This window comes from Onthophagus taurus, chromosome 1 (genome assembly GCF_036711975.1).
Source record: "Onthophagus taurus isolate NC chromosome 1, IU_Otau_3.0, whole genome shotgun sequence".
In the NCBI taxonomy this organism is placed as follows: Eukaryota; Metazoa; Arthropoda; class Insecta; order Coleoptera; family Scarabaeidae; genus Onthophagus; species Onthophagus taurus.
This window is the reverse complement of record NC_091966.1, coordinates 42,780,400-42,799,597: the sequence shown is the minus strand read 5'-3', so window position 1 is coordinate 42,799,597 and position 19,198 is coordinate 42,780,400. Positions and strand designations below refer to the sequence as shown.

Here is a 19,198-nt window from a genome sequence, read left to right as displayed (position 1 = left end):
TCAGTTCACATATTTGAATTATTTAAAAAGACAGAAAAATAAATGTATAAATGAAATTAGCGAAATACAAAAGAAAATAAATTGAAAATATACAAATCCATCTAAAAAAAAGAACAAGCAACACTTTATCATGATTTGAAAACAAAATGTACATAAATACGATCGAAATATATAAATTATTATATTATTTTCGGGACGTAAAAAATATTTTACACCCCATTTAGCTATAATTATTTTTTTATTACATTGGTGACATAATTAGATAACTGATCGTTCAAAAACGATTTCTTCTTGATACACAAAATTACGTCTACAAGGAATCACAACCATAACGCTACAAGGTTACCCAAGCGATTTTTTTTTTAATATATTTTTTTTATATTAAGAGATACAAAAGTAAATTTGAGCAGAAATAAAAAGAATTAATTACAGATGGTACACCTGATGAAGCCACGTTGCAACCTGCTTAAAAACTATAAAAAATAAGTTTCCTTTCCTTGAAAGTCTTCATCGCATTTTCTGTTTATTCTAATTTTATTTTTTTTTTAATATACGGAGTAAATATAAACCTATCTTCATATTAATATATGTCTGAACACCTTATTTATTTATTTTTTAATAAAAAATATTTGAATGGAGAGTCTATGGATGATGATTACGAAAAAATAATCGGAAGTAAATCGATTATTAACTATCTTGGAATCCCCCTAAAATCTAGAACACTATTTTATGGAAAACTCAAGTTACATCATTTTTTTTATGATTTAATCAAATGTAGGCGATTTCGCTCTGTCTCAGTGTGCTTTTAAAATGGTCCCCCTTATTATTAAACTCCAAACTCTTTCGCATCATCTTCAGTTATATCCCCATACTGCCAAATATTTGCATGATTAGTTTTAGCCACTTCTTGGGCGGCCATATACTCCGATACCAATTTATGCAATCTCCTTTCCCGTCTTTTTTCAACCAACAACAAACCATCTGTAATCAAATTCTTTACGATATCTTCCTTATTTTCTTCGGTGAAAACGGTAGCAGCCGGTAACCCACCACTTGGGCGATATTCAACATTTAAAAACAATTTTCCCGCACTAAGATCTTCTTTTAAATATTTCAAGGCGATATCCGCAAACTCTGGATCTTTCGGTAACGCAACGCAAGCGAGACTGTACTCGTTTGCGAATGGTTTTTCATTCGCATAAGCGGCGGGTAAACTTGCCAAGCGGGTTGAATTCACAGTTTCTCGATTACCATAATCGATATAACGAATATGGACGGTTGTACCTTGAACTTTTTCCACTTTCGCTCGATACCATTCATCATCAACGGTGTATTTCGCAGCGCAAGTATCGCCGCGTTTTGGGTTGTAAGCTCCCGGTAAAGGTGGATTCGCTTGGAATTCTTGACGCATCTTTGCGACTAAAAGCTCAGCTTTTGATCCATTTTGATAATGTTGGGCGAAGAATGTTCCTTCGGGTGTTACTTCCGTTACTACAACTTCTTCGTAGTTTACACTCCTTTCAGGATTCTAATTAATAAAGAAAAATCAATTAAAATGATTTTGAGGAAACATTATTCTTATGAAAAATGTGAATAACTCAGTTTGCATTATCATAAGTTGATATGTATTAAGGTCTATCAATGTCTGTTAAGGCTATTTTTACTGTCAAAGCTTTTCAAGTCCAAGTTTTTTAGATTTCTAATTATTGCTACTTTAGTTCATTATTATTAAAAGAGTTATATAGAGGTTATATTTAGTAGTTTGTGTATTTGAGTATTGTTTGTTTAGTAAATTTGTTAATTCCGTATCATTAAATTGTGCGTTTTTTAAAGTTTGTGTGTCAGGGTACTGTGAATTTAGAGAATTTGTCCGCTACAATGTTTGATTCTCCTTTAACCCTTTGTGTCCCAAGACGTCAAACATTTTGAAATTTTGTAGCAGAATCAGACAGAATTAAAACGCTATCAAAATACACTCAGTACAGGCCTTCGGAATCAACTTTTAGTAAAATATGCAATCCCCCTATTTTCTAATGTAAGTGTCAAAAAAGATGCTAATTCAAAAATTCCTGGAAACCGTATTTATTGAAATTAAGGAATGAAACTTATTTCAAATTAAAGCTCAAAGCTTTCTCTTTAAAATGGTGTATAATAATCGTTGGGTTGAATTAGAAAAATATTGAGAAAAAAAGCATTGAGTTAAAACTAACATTTTCGTATAACCTAAAAGTGTCAAAAAAGATGCTAATTTAAAAATTCCTAGAAGCCGTTTTTATTGAAATTAAGGAATGAACCTTATTTCAAATTAAAGCTCAAAGCTTTCTCTTTAAAATGATGTATAATAATTGATGGGTTGGATTGGGAAAATATTAAGAAAAAAAATGTTGAAATAAAGCTTACATTTTCGTATAACCTAAAAATGTCAAAAAAGATGCTAATTTAAAAATTCCTGGAAGCTGTGTTTATTGAAATTAAGGAATGAAACTTATTTCAAATTAAAGCTCAAAGTTTTCTCTTTAAAATGATGTATAATAATCGTTGGGTTGGATTGGATAAATATTGAGAAAAAAAATGTTGAAACAAAACTTACATTTTCGTATAACCTAAAAGTGTCAAAAAAGATGCTAATTTAAAAATTTCTGGAAGCTGTGTTTATTGAAATTATGGAATGAAACTTATTTCAAATTAAAGCTCAAAGCTTTCTCTTTAAAATGATGTATAATAATTGATGGGTTGAATTGGGAAAATATTAAGAAAAAAAATGTTGAAATAAAACTTACATTGTCGTATAACCTAAAAGTATCAAAAAAGCTGCTAATTTAAAAATTCCTGGAAGCCGTATTTATTGAAATTAAGGAATGAGACTTATTCTAAATTAAAGCTCAAAGCTTTCTCTTTAAAATGATGTGTAATAATTGATGGGTTGGATTGGGAAAATATTAAGAAAAAAAATGTTGAAATAAAGCTTACATTTTCGTATAACCTAAAAATGTCAAAAAAGATGCTAATTTAAAAATTTCTGGAAGCTGTGTTTATTGAAATTATGGAATGAAACTTATTTCAAATTAACGCTCAAAGCTTTCTCTTTAAAATGATGTATAATAATTGATGGGTTGAATTGGGAAAATATTAAGAAAAAAAATGTTGAAATAAAACTTACATTGTCGTATAACCTAAAAGTATCAAAAAAGCTGCTAATTTAAAAATTCCTGGAAGCCGTATTTATTGAAATTAAGGAATGAGACTTATTCTAAATTAAAGCTCAAAGCTTTCTCTTTAAAATGATGTATAATAATTGATGGGTTGAATTGGGAATATATTAAGAAAAAAAATGTTGAAATAAAACTTACATTTTCGTATAACCTAAAAGTATCAAAAAAGCTGCTAATTTAAAAATTCCTGGAAGCCGTTTTTATTGGAATTAAGGAATGAACCTTATTTCAAATTAAAGCTCAAAGCTTTCTCTTTAAAATGATGTATAATAATTGTTGGGTTGGATTGGAAAAATATTGAGAAAACAAATGTTGAAATAAAACTTACATTTTCGTATAACCTAAAAATGTCAAAAAAGATGCTAATTTAAAAATTCCTGGAAGCCGTTTTTATTGGAATTAAGGAATGAACCTTATTTCAAATTAAAGCTCAAAGCTTTCTCTTTAAAATGATGTATAATAATTGATCGGTTGGATTGGAAAAATATTGAGAAAAAAAATGTTGAAATAAAACTTACATTTTCGTATAACCTAAAAATGTCAAAAAAGATGCTAATTTAAAAATTCCTGGAAGCTGAGTTTATTGAAATTAAGGAATGAACCTTATTTCATATTAAAGCTCAAAGCTTTCTCTTTAAAATGATGTATAATAATTGATGGGTTGAATTGGGAAAATATTAAGAAAAAAAATGTTGAAATAAAACTTACATTTTCGAATAACCTAAAAGTGTCAAAAAAGAAGCTAATTTAAAAATTCCTGGAAGCCGTATTTATTGAAATTAAGGAATGAGACTTATTCTAAATTAAAGTTCAAAGCTTTCTCTTTAAAATGATGTATAATAATTGTTGGGTTGGATTGGGAAAATATTGAGAAAAAAAATGTTGAGATAAAACTTACATTTTCGAATAACCTAAAAATGTCAGAAAAGATGCTAATTTAAAAATTCCTGGAAGCCGTATTTATTGAAATTAAGGAATGAGACTTATTCTAAATTAAAGTTCAAAGCTTTCTCTTTAAAATGATGTATAATAATTGTTGGGTTGGATTGGGAAAATATTGAGAAAAAAAATGTTGAGATAAAACTTACATTTTCGAATAACCTAAAAATGTCAGAAAAGATGCTAATTTAAAAATTCCTGGAAGCCGTGTTTATTGAAATTAAGGAATGAACCTTATTTCAAATTAAAGCTCAAAGCTTTCTCTTTAAAATGATGTATAATAATTGATGGGTTTGATTGGGAAAATATTGAGAAAAAAAATGTTGAAATAAAACTTACATTTTCGTATAACCTAAAAATGTCAAAAGAGATGCTAATTTAAAAATTTCTGGAAGCCGTATTTATTGAAACTAAGGAATGAGACTTATTCTAAATTAAAGCTCAAAGCTTTCTCTTTAAAATTATGTATAATAATTGTTGGGTTGGATTGGAAAAATATTGAGAAAAAAAATGTTGAGATAAAACTTACATTTTCGAATAACCTAAAAGTGTCAAAAAAGAAGCTAATTTAAAAATTTCTAGAAGCCGTGTTTATTGAAATTAAGGAATGAACCTTATTTCAAATTAAAGCTCAAAGCTTTCTCTTTAAAATGATGTATAATAATTGATGGGTTGGATTGTGAAAATATTAAGAACAAAAAATGTTGAAATAAAACTTACATTTTCGTATAACCTAAAAGTGTCAAAAAAGATGCTAATTTAAAAATTCCTGGAAGCCGTATTTATTGAAACTAAGGAATGCGAGTTATTCTAAATTAAAGCTCAAAGCTTTCTCTTTAAAATGATCTGTAATAATCACACCTAATAACCATTTATATTATATCTGATGTGTATTGTGTTATGTAATTAAGATATCGTGTTTGACGTGGAGTTTTTTCTATGGTAGAAAAATTGTGTTGATTAGTGGTTTGTGGTCAGTGTAACTAAACCACAAATTGATGTCCATGCAAAAAATGTTTAAAGAATTTGATAGTGTAAATAGCTAAGAATTCTCTATTAAAAATTGAATAATTTGTTTGATTTGAAGATAATTTTTGAGAAAAAAATGCTAAAAGTTGTGTTTTATTGTCTACAGTCTGTGATAAAACTGCTCCCATGCTTTTACTTAAGGTGTCTGTCGTTAGTGAAAGAGTAGCTAAACTGAGTAGTAAAGAGTAGTAAACTGTAGCGAAAGAAATGTGATGATGTGTCCAGGAAGTTTTTGTGAATAAAGTGTTTTTAATGTAAAGAAGCTAAAATGTTCGAGATGGTTGGAAAAATCTGTGATAAAAATTTATCATTCCTAAGAATCGCTGTAATTATTTAGGTGTGGTTGGTTTTGGAAATCCAGTTATGGCATTAATCTTAGATTGCGAATGCCTTCTGTAGAAATATGATGTCTTAGCAAATTTAAAGTTCTAACTCTAAAAACAAATTTTTTTGGTTGAATATTGATATTGCAAGAGCTTAACCTCTCAAACAATTGTTGTAAATGAAGATAATGTTCTTCTTCATTGTGACTGGCTACTAAAATATCAACTAGATAAACAAAAAGGAAATCTAAGCCAGAAAGAACTTCGTTTATAAACCTTTAAAAGATTTGTGCACCATTAGTTAAACCGAAAGGCATTCGCATGAATTCGAACAGACCAAACGGTGTAGTGATAGCCATTTTAGGAATATCGTCTTCTTCTACAGGAATTTGGTCTAAATTAGATCTAATTTTGAAAAATTTTTGCAGTTATCTAAATGCAAATTAGCCGTCTTGAGAGACGGCCAATAAATTCCCGACAGCAATTAGTAGCCGCAGTTGTGAACGCTTCTGCAACACTTAGGCCCATTGAGCTTATCAACTCGGCAAAAAGGGCTAAAAAAAGATGTCGACTGTGTATAACACAAACCATTTTGGGGACATTTTGAACATTTTCTATACAACAGGGGTTTACTTTTGTTGTTATTTGTTGACATATATTTATTCTTGTTTTATAATAAGATAAGTTTTATTAATTTAATCGGCTTTTTGTTTATGGGTTGTATCTCTGAAACCGTAAGAGATGATATCGATATGCGGTTTTCGCCATTAAGTTTCTTATAAAAATCGAGCCTCAGACACTGATGTCATTTTTCCTGTATCTCTTATAGAAATAGGAGTTTTCCTTTAAAAGTGTCCCATTTGACCCACCTGTACAGCGATTTGCGTATTGCAATATCAATACTGCCATATTGGTTGCATACTTGCAATGACGACGTTAGCTACGATAATTAATTAACACACTGTACTAATTGTAGTACCATTAGTGGTGGAAAGGTTTGGGTTGGATCTTGGTTCCGTTTCGGATATAATTAGTGAGGTAGAACCGAAATATCAGCTCCAGTCTCAATTAAAAAATTTAGGTTATTTAGATTGTCAAAAATGAAAAGTCGCGAACTGACAGAATGTATCGTAAATTGAGGTTGCCGCCTTTTAGGGCCGGTTTATCAATATCTATAGTTGATTTTTTTTCTATAATACCTGTCAAATTTTTGTAAAGTTAGCAAAATTAACAGGGAGTTTTGTTATATGATGTTTTGAAATAAATATGTCACACTGACGTTTGAGCTTTCGTTATTCAAAAAGGTGCATAAAAAATGTTGTGGGGTGTTTGCCATTTATTTACCTACAAAAGGTGTTTTGTTCTATTTAATTATTATGTAGCACGTTTTTACAATAAATGTATACTAGGTTAAAATCGTATTTATCTACATAACATTTATTAGTATTTTAACCTCAACTATTTAGTTACTGAAAATGTTACTAAAAATCAGGAAAATAACATAAATTTTATAGGGTCCTAGATAATACCAACAGAAACCCTAAAAAATTTACATTGACAAGTATTATAGAAAAAAAACGAACTATAGTTAAGACGATTTATTTGTCAATTAAAATTGTAGCTGATAGATAACGTCGACGAATCGTTTATCCACCCGTAGTTTAGGGTAATCTTATAGATAAATATGACATTTGGATACCCACCAGACTGAAGTACTGGTTAAGGGTTTACCTATTAGAAATTGTCAAAAAAATGTGAGCACAGGTTTGGTTGCTTGGTGAAAGGAAATGACAATAAAGTCAAAATATAACGTCAAAAATAAATTAAGCTTATAATTGTGGTGATGGATAAGCAAGAGAAAGAAAAGATCATCAAATTTTAGTACAGCAGAAAAGAACTTGCTGATGGATTTGGCAAACGAATCCAAAAATGTTATAGAAAAATAATAATCTAGTAATTAAAAAAAAAATAATAATATAATCTATAATCTCGTCTCAATTTTAACCAAGAATGACAAAACTGTGTCCTTTTTTAACCGAAATCTAACAAAAAAACGTGGTCGTCCAACTCCTCAAACTGGTTTTGACTTTTGTCTTTCTTTTATAATATATGGTCGTCGTTTATAATTTAAGAGTAGGACAATATCCTCATCTTTATCGCTGTCTAATAAATATTCATGTACGAATTCCATTATAAAAGAGGTTTTCGAAAACAAAGCACAATACCGAAAGCACACGGGAATGATAACCCGCAATATTAACTTCACAAATTAAAATCAATTATTCAAATTTCACCAAGTCCGTTTCATTTCAGTTTCTAATGTTAACAGTCAGGGGTACCATTTATGTTGTATCTTGTAGGTTGCTGCCTGTCGGGTAGAAAGTTGCTGGATAAACGGTTCATTGAGGTTAGTTATCTGTTAGGCAAGTTTATCCATGAGTTGCGTATCTAACAGATTCGACATTGATAAAACGGCCCTTAATCAAAATTTTGAATTTGGAAAAGTTTTGTTTTTCTTTTGAAACCTTTATTAGTTTTTTTGATGATGAAGTAAAATTTTTGTTTTTGTTGGTGAAGGATTTATAAAATTTGCAAAATATTTGCGGCGATACAACTTTTCGACGTATTTGTTGGTATAAAGTTTTTAAATTGAGTAGTTAAATTATTTATAATTTATTAGGTTTTCTAAATTATTTGTCAGTCAAAAGTGTTTGACACGTTAACGTCAGATTTTAAATTGTGGTTAGTTGGTCATGTTGTGTAGTTTCTGTGGCACTCCTCGAAATCTTATTTTGTACAGTTTGAAACGATGAGCCATTCATATTTCTCATATTAAAAACTATATAAAAATAATAAAATTAAATTTAATTTAACTCACCGCATTATCTTCTTCAATTTTTTGTTGTTCGTCCTCTTTTTCCTCAACATAATCCTTCCATCTCTTCAATTTCCTTTGTTTAGCACTATCCTCGGCTCGTTTTAATTGTTTAAAATACTCCGACCTATCGGCTGTTGGGTGAACCGTAGCGAAACCTTCCTCAACCAAAGCGACCGATAAGTTATTATTATCAACCCATAACCAACCGATAAAATTCCCAGCTTTATCGGTGGATTCGATTTGGATTTGCACCTCACGTTGCATACAACGATCTTTTGTAAAAGCCAAAGCTTCATCACCGAACGGTTCGGAAGCGCTTGCGGGGATTCCCCCAACGGCGGGGCGAGCACCACGCGGACAACTAATCCCACCCAAAAGGAACGTACAAAGGCAAGTTTCTTTCGGGATGTAAAGTCTCAAACGTGACCCGCTTGCGACAAATTCAACGATGGCGTCAATACGATTTTGGCGTTTAAACGAGGAAAGGTATTGCTTTGATTTTGCGGCGTCGATTTCAATAACTCGGTGAACGGGGACGTTCTTTTTGTCATGAATCCCTTTTTGGGATTTGTTCGCTTTAGTTTCGGCGGCCATCAAATCGTCGTAATGGGAACTACGTTGATCATCATCTTGTCGATATTTAACCACGGTTGCCAATCCTTTAGAAACTAACGCTTCGGCTACGTTAGATCCACCAATCGTGACGGTAGCACACACTTTTTCGGGGAAATTATCTTTAGCTTCTTGAATGTAATCAACGACAACTTGAACTTTTTTGTCAACCAATTTTTTTCGGAGGAATTCCCTCGCTTCAAACATCCACGGGATATCATATAACGGACGGAAACCTTTTGGTCTAGCTACAGGTTTTCCATCTTCATCGTTAGCACGCGCCGCTTCTTTCGGGGGTCTTATACTGGATAAGAAAATTTTTTTAACTTGTCCATTAGCTAATTTAACCAATAAAGCATCTCCGTTTATAACCTCAACTACCGTTCCAGAAAATTCTTTTTCTTTTCCGGTAACTTGGGGCGCATTCGGTTGCCAATCTTTCCATAATCTCAATCTTGATTCTTTAGCTCTACGCTCGGCTGAACGTAATTTATCAGCTCCAGATTTCATAAAAGCAATTGACCAATCAACGCAACGAGCGAGTCCCTCTTTTAATAAAGCCTCGGCGATATTTCCTTTTGGGTGTACAATCGTTCCAACAAAATTGTTATTGTTAACCGATTCTAGAATAATCTCGACATCGCGTTGTAAAAGACGAATTTCGACGAAGTATCGAGCTTCGTCGGCGAATGGGAGTTTTTCGTTTGGATCTGGTTTTCCGTTCGCGTCTAATTTGAAACCGTTGCAACGAATTCCCGATATCATCAGCGTAATGTGGTAGAAATCGGGTAAAAGGAAAGCTCGCACAGTTGAACCATCTCGGACGTGTTCGATAACGGCTTTTATTGGTTTTCCAGCTTGCTTATCGACGAAAGTTCTCATATTTTCAAGCGACCATTTTATATCTCTCACATGTTCCTTTAAAAATTATCGTTTAATATTAAAATTGGTTCGATAATAAAACAAGATAAATTTGTTGTAAATATAAACGATAAATAAGTAAGTCCGAAAGTCGGAAACTATAAGAGTTAGAAAAAAAGTAGCTTACATGTCATGATCTCGTTTTTCAAGAAACTGTTAATGCCGAAAACCTCAAAGCGCTATCGTCTTTGGTTTTTCCCCTAGAGGCCATAATTGAAAATATCGTAAAACCAATAAGTGTAATTATCTTGGTTATTATTATAGGTGGAGTATTATAACTAAGACATTATATGGACACTTCTTTACAGAGAATTTCATAAAATAGTCAAAAAAAAATTTTCTGTTTTAGATTTTGAGATATTATGACAATTTTCGTTTTTTTAAATGGAAACAACCACTGAATATTCGCTTATTAAATTCGTTATTTATTTCTGATTACAAAAATATGGGGTTATATATATATATATATATATAGGTCTATTTCTTATTGTTTTAGAATAAAGCTAAAAATAAACTTTTTTTTTAGTGTAATCAAAGAAATTAAATTTACAGTTTCCTGTAAATTATGGTACTATAACTAATAATTATTCTACCAAAAATATATATAAAATTTACTTTATTTTCTAATATGTAACATGTTAAACTTTTCGTAATCCATCTTAAAAAATAGGATTTTTAATTTGACACTTTAGAAAATTTTTGAATACAAACAAACGTTACTAGGTTTATTTGAATTAAAAAATATATATATATGAACGCCATCTATCAATAATTTATTAAGTCATTTAATAATAATATTAAATATTAATAAAAAATGTGAAATAATGCAATCTATTTCAACTTTTGTGTAAAACAACTATAAATTAAATAGTTTAACAAATGTTTAACAAATGTTCTAGTTTTAGTTCTAATTTTAGTTTAATTCACACCGGCCGTGAAAGCCTTCGTACTTATATTATTAACCTTTATGGGGAGGATATCAACAAACAAATCAAGGATTTGGATAACTCACGAATTAGACAACGCAAGCTGTTGAGCAGTTTAGACTTTCTACGAAGATACAGAGAGAAGAAAGTAACGCCAACCCTCTTGAAGGTGAAGAACCACATCAACTCCGCTGCAGCACGTAGAATTTTGATTAGGACAGAACAAGCACTGCTACGAGAAAGAATCCACAAGACCTTCAATGATCTACAAAAAATAAGTGAGAAGTTACTACGACTCCACCTCTCACTTTCCAATTGTATATCCGGAGAAGACTGGGACTAACAATGGAGAAGGCTAATCGCGAATTTCAGAAGACCCGTGACACACACATCAAGAAGTTTGAATCTCTGGAACGCCGGTCGCAAAAGAAGAAAAGTAATAGTTTACCAGTAGAAACAATCGTCATTAACAGATCGAATGTCCCACTAACGAAAGACGAAACCTCTGTGCTCGCCAAAGGATTGAACTACGCAATCGCCCCGAAGAAGGTCCCAAAGGAGGAAATCATCTGCGAAGTGGAAGCAGCTGTTCGAGGGATGCCTGCACTGAAAACCGAAGAGATCCGACAAGAAGTTGCGAGAGTATTGAAGTCAGCAAAACCACCAAAATCCAACTTGACGGTTGGTGAAAAGAAGGCACTCCGATCTATAAAAGAAAAGTCAGAAATCGTCGTGTTACCAGCAGACAAGGGGAATGCCACCGTTGTTATGCACAGGAAAGAATACGACGACAAAATGATGAACCTACTGGACTCAGCCACCTACAGGAAGATCAAGAAGGACCCCACAGACAAAATCGTAAGAAAAATGAAGGAACTGATAAAAACCACAGGAATTCCAGCAGAACAGCAAAAAGGTTTGTTTGTGCAGGCGCCGGTACCACCAAGAATCTACGGACTACCGAAGATTCACAAACCAGACGTCCCCCTCCGCCCTATCGTCAGCGCCATCAACTCCCCAACATACCAGCTGGCCAAACATCTTGCAAAGATTCTGTCTCCCTTTACTACCTGTAAAGGGAGTCGTACACGGAATCGTATGTCAGGGACTCTACACATTTTGTGGAATCGGTAAAAGGTGCAAAGCTGGAGGCTGGGGATATGTTGGTAAGTTTCGATGTGGAATCCCTTTTTACTAGGGTACCAGTTAAGGATGCTGTAGAGGGTCTTCGCCGAAAACTCATTCCGGAGGGTTTACCAGAATACGTGCCAGATCTGGTGGAGTATTGCTTATTGTCGACGTATTTCAGCTGGAAAGGAGAATTTTACGAGCAGTTCGAAGGGGCAGCCATGGGATCTCCACTATCGCCAGTTATAGCTAATTTCTACATGGAATTATTCGAAGAGAACGCTTTGAAGAAGAGCCGGTGGAAACCAAAACTATGGCTACGATATGTGGATGACACGTTTGTGATATGGCAACATGGTCAAAAACGACTCCAAGAGTTCTTGGATCACTTGAACTCTCAACATCCTATGATTAAGTTCACCATGGAAACAGAAACTGCCAAAAAACTACCTTTCCTAGATGTGTTGGTCACCAGGACGACAAATGGAGATATAGAACTTGGTGTATACCGAAAGAAGACCCATACCAACAGGTATTTACAGGCATGTTCACATCATCATCCCCAACAGAAGAGGTCCGTGATCCGTACATTATTTCAGCGAGCAGCGAGACTATGTGAAGGAGAGAACTTGAAGAAGGAGCAACACTTTCTACGAGGCGTGCTGCAGAAGAATGGATACACTTCGAGGGACATCAACCAGGCCATCAAGCAGCGAAAGCAGAAAGAGGACACGGTAAGTACAAAACCACTTGGATTTATATGTCTTCCCTATGTTTCAGGTGTAACGGAACGAATTGGTAGGCACCTCAAGAAGAACGACATCGTAGTGCGGTACGGCACAGTCAGCAAAATTCGAAACACACTCCCGATAGCCAAGGACAAACTAACTCCATTAAAAGGAGCGGGAGTCTATCGACTATCGTGTAGTTGTCGGAAGGTTTATGTTGGCCAAACTGGACGCATCGAGTGCCGCATCAAGGAGCATGAGAGGGATGTAAGGCTGAAGAAGATCCAGCAGTCGGCGGTTGCGGAACATTGCCATGCAGAGGGGCACCGAATAGACTTCGAACAAACAAAGGTGCTGGCTAGGGACAACAGATACTACCAAAGACTGACAAGAGAAGCCATAGAGATCCACCGACATAAAAATAACGTCAACAGAGAGGATGGCTGGGAGCTTAGCAGAACATGGAAGATGGTGGTGAACACGAAGACCTCTTCCCGCCTCACACCGGACGCGACGCAATTAGTTATTAATTAGCTTGTAATTAGCGTTAACTGATTATTAATTAGTTTTTCCGACTTATATATAGTTACCGATTTTTGATCTCGTCACTTCGAACCAGTTTCTGAAGAAGGCTGCAACATGGCATCCGAAACGTCAAACCTTTTATTAAAAGACGCACGGCAAAACCCGAAAGTTTCTAGTTTTAGTTTAAATGTTATTTGTTTCAAATATCAGAAATATGCTTTTTAATTTTTAGTTATAATTTACAGGAAACTGTAAATTTAATTTCTTTGATTACACTAAAAAAAAAGTTTATTTTTAGCTTTATTCTAAAACAATAAGAAATAGACCTATATAACCCCATATTTTTGTAATCAGAAATAAATAACGAATTTAATAAGCGAATATTCAGTGGTTGTTTCCATTTAAAAAAACGAAAATTGACATATCTCAAAATCTAAAACCGAAAATTTTTTTTTGACTACGTCATCAAATTCTCTGTAAAAAAATGTCCATATAATGTCTTAATTATAATACTCCACCTATAATAATAACCAAGATAATTGCACTTGTTTGTTTTACGATATTTTCAATTTTGGCCTCTAGGGGAAAAACAAAAGACGATAACGCTTTGAGGTTTTCGGCATTAGCAGTTTCTCGAAAAACAAGATCATGACAAGTAAGCTACTTTTTTTTCTAACTCTTATAGTTTCCAAGATAGCCTATTTGGACATCGAATTTGAACCATAATTACACACATAATTAAAAAATATCAAATCTTACCATCAATTAAAATAAAACAGAAGCATTATTTCTAATTACAACCCTATCCACTTAAATTAAATTACAACAGGTTATGGGGCCAGGTATAAGTTAGAAATTTAAAAACAAGACTTGCGTCAAAGTCAAAATTTAAATAAAGTGAAGAAAAAAACAGCATAAAACTTTAAAATAAAATAAATAGTCTTCACATCAAAATGGTAAGATTATATGGTATATATTATAGGGTTTCAAATGACTGAAACAATTAAGAAAAAAGAAAGTGTTTTAGTTGAATAAAAAAGGATTTGATAATCGAGACGGTAAAAGGAGCTGAAAATTTTGATTTATGGAATTTTCAAATAAAAATTTTCTTGAATTCAAAAAAACTTTTATAAAATAGTAGATGGCACATATCCATGCCCAAATGAAGAAAAAAAGAGATCAGAATGGGAACAAAAGGATGCAATTGCGCAAAAAACTTAATAAATTGCGAAAAAGCAAAAGAAATGTTTAAAAAATTAGCGATAAGAAACAGATGAACTGAAATATAAGTTAGTACAAGAATTTTATCAATATACATATCGAAAAGAAGCGAACATGACAACTAACATTGCGGAATTGAAACTTTAACGTAACTTTGTTTTGATTAACAATTTTCTTAATGTAATGGTATCTCACATCAATGTGTTTACTACACTTAGTTATTATTATACAACATTTTTTGTTGTCCATAAATAATGTGGCTTCTACTTCCGTTCCGATAATTTCTTCTATTAATCCTTTTAATTACATGATTTCTTTACAACATTCAACTGCTGCGATGTACTCTGCTTCGGTTTTAGATAGCGCAACGATCGACTGCTTCTGAGCACTCCAACTTATAGGTTCATCATTATCTTTAAACATACATTGTTTAGATTTGAACTGTTGTAAACCTATTTCTAGTAAAGGCTTTTTAAACCTTAATTTATAAGGTTTTTTTTAATTTACATACTTTTTCTTCTTTATTGTCGCCATATCCTTGTGGTATTTGCATATACAAGGTGTGTCAAATATAGCAAATAACTTCGCCATTTGTGTTTTAAAGAAAAATTTTTCAAATAAATTCTTTATTAGTTATGGCGCACTTTTTTGTGGCGCGATATTTGCTTGTTTACATTGTTTTTTGTTTCGTTGCTATGGCAACCAACATTGTTATTTTAAATGGGATACATAATATATTTTTTTTGCATATTTTGATAGAGGATAAATCTCTTTACGCGATGAACATATCAAATCATATGGTTGTATAAGAAAATAGTAGATTATTATATGAGCATATATAGTGGCATAATTAACCTGAGTGAATAATAGCTCATTATATGTGAGTAGAATACTATGACTATTGAAATTGATTCCATTTTTTAAATAAATTTTGGAATAAAGTTTAAACGTCAAATGTGACAAATTCAATGTTACTAACTGTAACCAACTTCACAACTATTTGTCAAATTAAATGTCAATTTTATAAAACGTCGTTTTTTTTACGAAAATTAATTAATTTATGCTTAAATCATACGAAAAAAGGAATTTGTTTGGGTTTTTTTAATGTCAAACCTTTAGAAACCCATAAAAAATAAAAATTTCAAATTTTTATTGTCAAGTGTTACGGTGTTACCAACTGTTGCATACCGATTTCCCTACATTGTCACAATTTATTTTATTTTTGTTAAAAAAAAAGGATAAAAATGCGAATTACAAAAAAAAGCATAAAAAACACGTTTCGTAAGACTTAAAGCACCGATTCATTAAAAATTCGTGGCTTCGCCATTCATTTTTCAACTTGAATATACTATTTTAATATACTTTATAATTAATATACTTTTAATATACTATTTTTTAACACCGAAAATGTTAAAAACCTACCAAAAAGCGGACGGCTGAAGACAGCTACCAATGACAAAACTAGATAAAATGTGCTTTTGGCGGTTTCAAGAACAATCTGGGGTTTATTCTTTAAAAAATATAAGCCGATCTACGAAAATTAGTCAAGTCTGTTGGTCGAATTTTAAAACTAGAAAAGTTTCACCCATATTTAAACATATTTTGACATTTAAAGCCGTCAATGACGTCATTTCAATACCTACTTTGATTATAATTTGTTGTCTTAATATTTTCAGAAAACGCATTTTTTATACAACCATATGATTTGATATGTTCATCGCGTAGAGGAATTTATCCTACATCAAAATATGCAAAAAAAAAAAGAACAGATGCATCCCATTTAAAATAACAATTTTGGTTGCCATAGCAACGAAACAAAAAACAATGAAAACAAGCAAATATCGCCAAACAACGCGCCACAATTAATAAAGCAACTTTTATTTGAAACATTTTTCTTTTAAACCACAAATGGCGGAGTTATTGGCTATATTCCAGACATTTGACACATCCTGTGTATCTTCATCAAGGGTTAAGGGCACCTCAGAGGTAAAGTGGGTTAAATCACATTTTTTGCGAAATGAATTATCTCCACCATATGTATTTGTTTAAACATTAAGTCCACTCTCAAATCTGTCTCCTTAACAATTTCGAGTTTGTGACTTAACATATCTTACCTCTGAGGAGCTGATATAAAAATGCTGTTTTATGTCGAATTTAACTATATAACTTATTACCAGATTAAAAGTTTCATCTGTTAGATTACTGAAGTCTTGTTCAAATCCTCTAACAACTAGTATTGCCTTAAATGTTCCATCTTCCTTTACTCTAAAAACCCATTTCATAGGTTTCATACCCAAACAAAATCTTTGAATTTTTCTGGTATTACTTTTTTTTTCTTCGCCTTTTTTCTGTTCATTCACTTCTTTTCCTTTTTCCTCTTTCTCTTCCTGTTTTTTCCTTCTTTCTCTTCAATTTTCTTACAGTTTCTTTCCTCTACCTCTTTGCTTATAAGTTCTTCATCCAATATTTCGTCTTTTATGTTCTTTTTCCATTTCTCTTTGTCTTTATCTGTTAGTTCTTTTTCCTAATTTAAATATAGGTAATATTTAAATCTTACAGGTGTCTTTTTTGTTCTGTGATTTTTCATCAATTTTGGTTGTCTTTCTTTTGCACTCTTTGCTAAGTTTTTTATTCTCTACTACTTCCTTGGGTTCTATCATCTTTTCATTGTCATCATTTTCCTCAGTTTTTTCTTTTGATGTTATCATTGCAAGTTTTATTTCACTTTTTTTTAAGATCTATTACATAGAGTCCATTTTTATTTTTGTTTCCACTCATTATTATTTCACCATTCTTGTAAATATTTACACCTTTATATTCAAATACAACTTTTCCACTATTTTTAGCAATTTTAGCTACAGACAATAGATCTTTTTCTAATTCTGGTACTTTCTATTTCTATTTCACCTATTGCTTCTGCTTTAAGAACTTGATCCTGTTTTGCCATTTGATTGTTTTCATTTATAATTACCTTTTTCTTTAACAATCTTTTAGTAATAATCTTGTAATAATCTTTTAGTGTTTGTCATATGTGCTAAAGCACCTGAATCTATGATCTATTCATTCCATCCAACTTTTCCATTTTTTTCTCATTTTTGTATCTAAAGAAACATTGATTCTCCTGGTGGTTAATCTATTTACATATTCTACATTGAGTTTTATTTCTACAATACCTTGCAATGTGCCCTTCTTCTCCACATTTAAAACAAGTTTTCAAAACAATTTTTATTTGAAAATTCCATAAATCAAATTTTCATCTCCTTGTAATGTCTCAATTAACAAAACCTTTTTTTTTTAATTTTTTATTCGACACAAACACTTTCTTTTCTCTTAATTGTTTCAAATGACTTACAATATACCATAATATAGTCTTACCTTTTTGATGTAAAGACTATATAATTAAAAATTATTAGACCTTACCATCAATACATATGTATATATTAAAAGTGTTGTAATTCAAATTAAAATAAAACAAGCATTATTTCTAACAACAGCCTATCCATTTAAATTAAATTACAACAAAATTAAAAGATTAATACCTGCAAATTTCCTCCCCATTTTCCTTTCCCGGCTGATTTTGCAGCATTTTCCAATTCTGATAATTCCTCAATTTCCGGTGTTATCCTAACCCCTTCTCTTCTCACACTGACAAGGCCTTCAGAAACAAGACTCTTTGTGATATTCTCTGCGGTGTTGAAATCTAATAAAAAAAAAATAATTTAGTTTTAAGATTCATTAAAATGAAAGTTTTTTAAAACCTTTTCCAAGATAAACAATTCCATATTCCCTCGTTGCATTTGGTGGTTTCTCAGAAGTGAACCAAATCTCCTCACCAACGAGTTTTTTTCGAAGGAATTCCCTAGCTTCCCAAGCAAAAGGTTCATCTTTAGTGACTTCATTACTAAAAATCAAACAAATTAATCAAATATTTAAGATTCAAATTTAACTTACTTTTCCGTGGCACGTCTGGCAAGTTTCGGAGCGATAATACTAGAAAAATTAAGTTGTTTTTCCGGTGGTGGAGCCCCTTGGGTACCTCGAATAATAACCGAGTCCCCAGAAAGGATCTATTAAAAAAATCAAACAAAATCCATTAATGACAATTGTGCCAACTCATACTTATAGGTTATGTTGTGTCAAAAACGTGATGAAATTTCGTCTTTCACCGCGATCGTTTACACGCGAGCAACCAAAATAGAATTCGAAACGAAACGATAAAAATCCGTTTTCGTATTCGTACTTTTCATTAATCATTTTAAAAATAACGTCCCATATGTGGCCGAACACATGCCAACCAAGCAAAAAAAGCAACGTGCGAGCACGCTTTTAAATCGCCGCACATCCCAAATCGTTCGAAAATGATTTCCTCTCGTTTGCGGAAACGCACAATAACCGTTTGGAAACGTCGAAAACACTTACTTGTTTCACAATTCCGCGTTTTGGCTGTATTTGTGGGGTCGTCATCGTGAATGGGCCATACGCTGTGGGCGAAAGACCGATCGTCAACTCAGTGGTGTCGTGGTCACGTGACCCCACTCGGTGGTGAAAGCGTTACACTTTCGGATTTTTCCACAGACGGATTTAACCGAAAGACCGTACCAATCGACGTTTGCTTATAATTTTTAAGCAAAAACCAACCATCGAATGCAATTGGAATTTTATTTCACTCAAATTAGAAATTGTGATGTGGCGTAAATTGTTATTTACTAACGCCATCTAACGGACATTTTTCGTATTCAATTTGTGTTCGCGTGTT

The 19,198-nt window shown here is 32.2% G+C and overlaps 1 protein-coding gene across 1 annotated transcript; it reads right to left on the bottom strand.

Annotated features, from left to right (window-relative positions):
• Window positions 1-741: 741 nt before the first annotated feature.
• LOC111419731 (Staphylococcal nuclease domain-containing protein 1) lies at window positions 742-19,156 on the bottom strand. The gene is made up of 6 exons (XM_023052591.2): window positions 18,862-19,156; window positions 18,394-18,509; window positions 18,201-18,343; window positions 17,982-18,142; window positions 8,382-9,911; window positions 742-1,528 (listed from the first exon to the last, which is right to left on the bottom strand). Exons 1-6 carry the CDS (start codon window positions 18,904-18,906, stop codon window positions 827-829), a joined length of 2,697 nt encoding a protein of 898 aa, XP_022908359.1. The 5' UTR covers window positions 18,907-19,156; the 3' UTR covers window positions 742-826.
• Window positions 19,157-19,198: the final 42 nt, after the last annotated feature.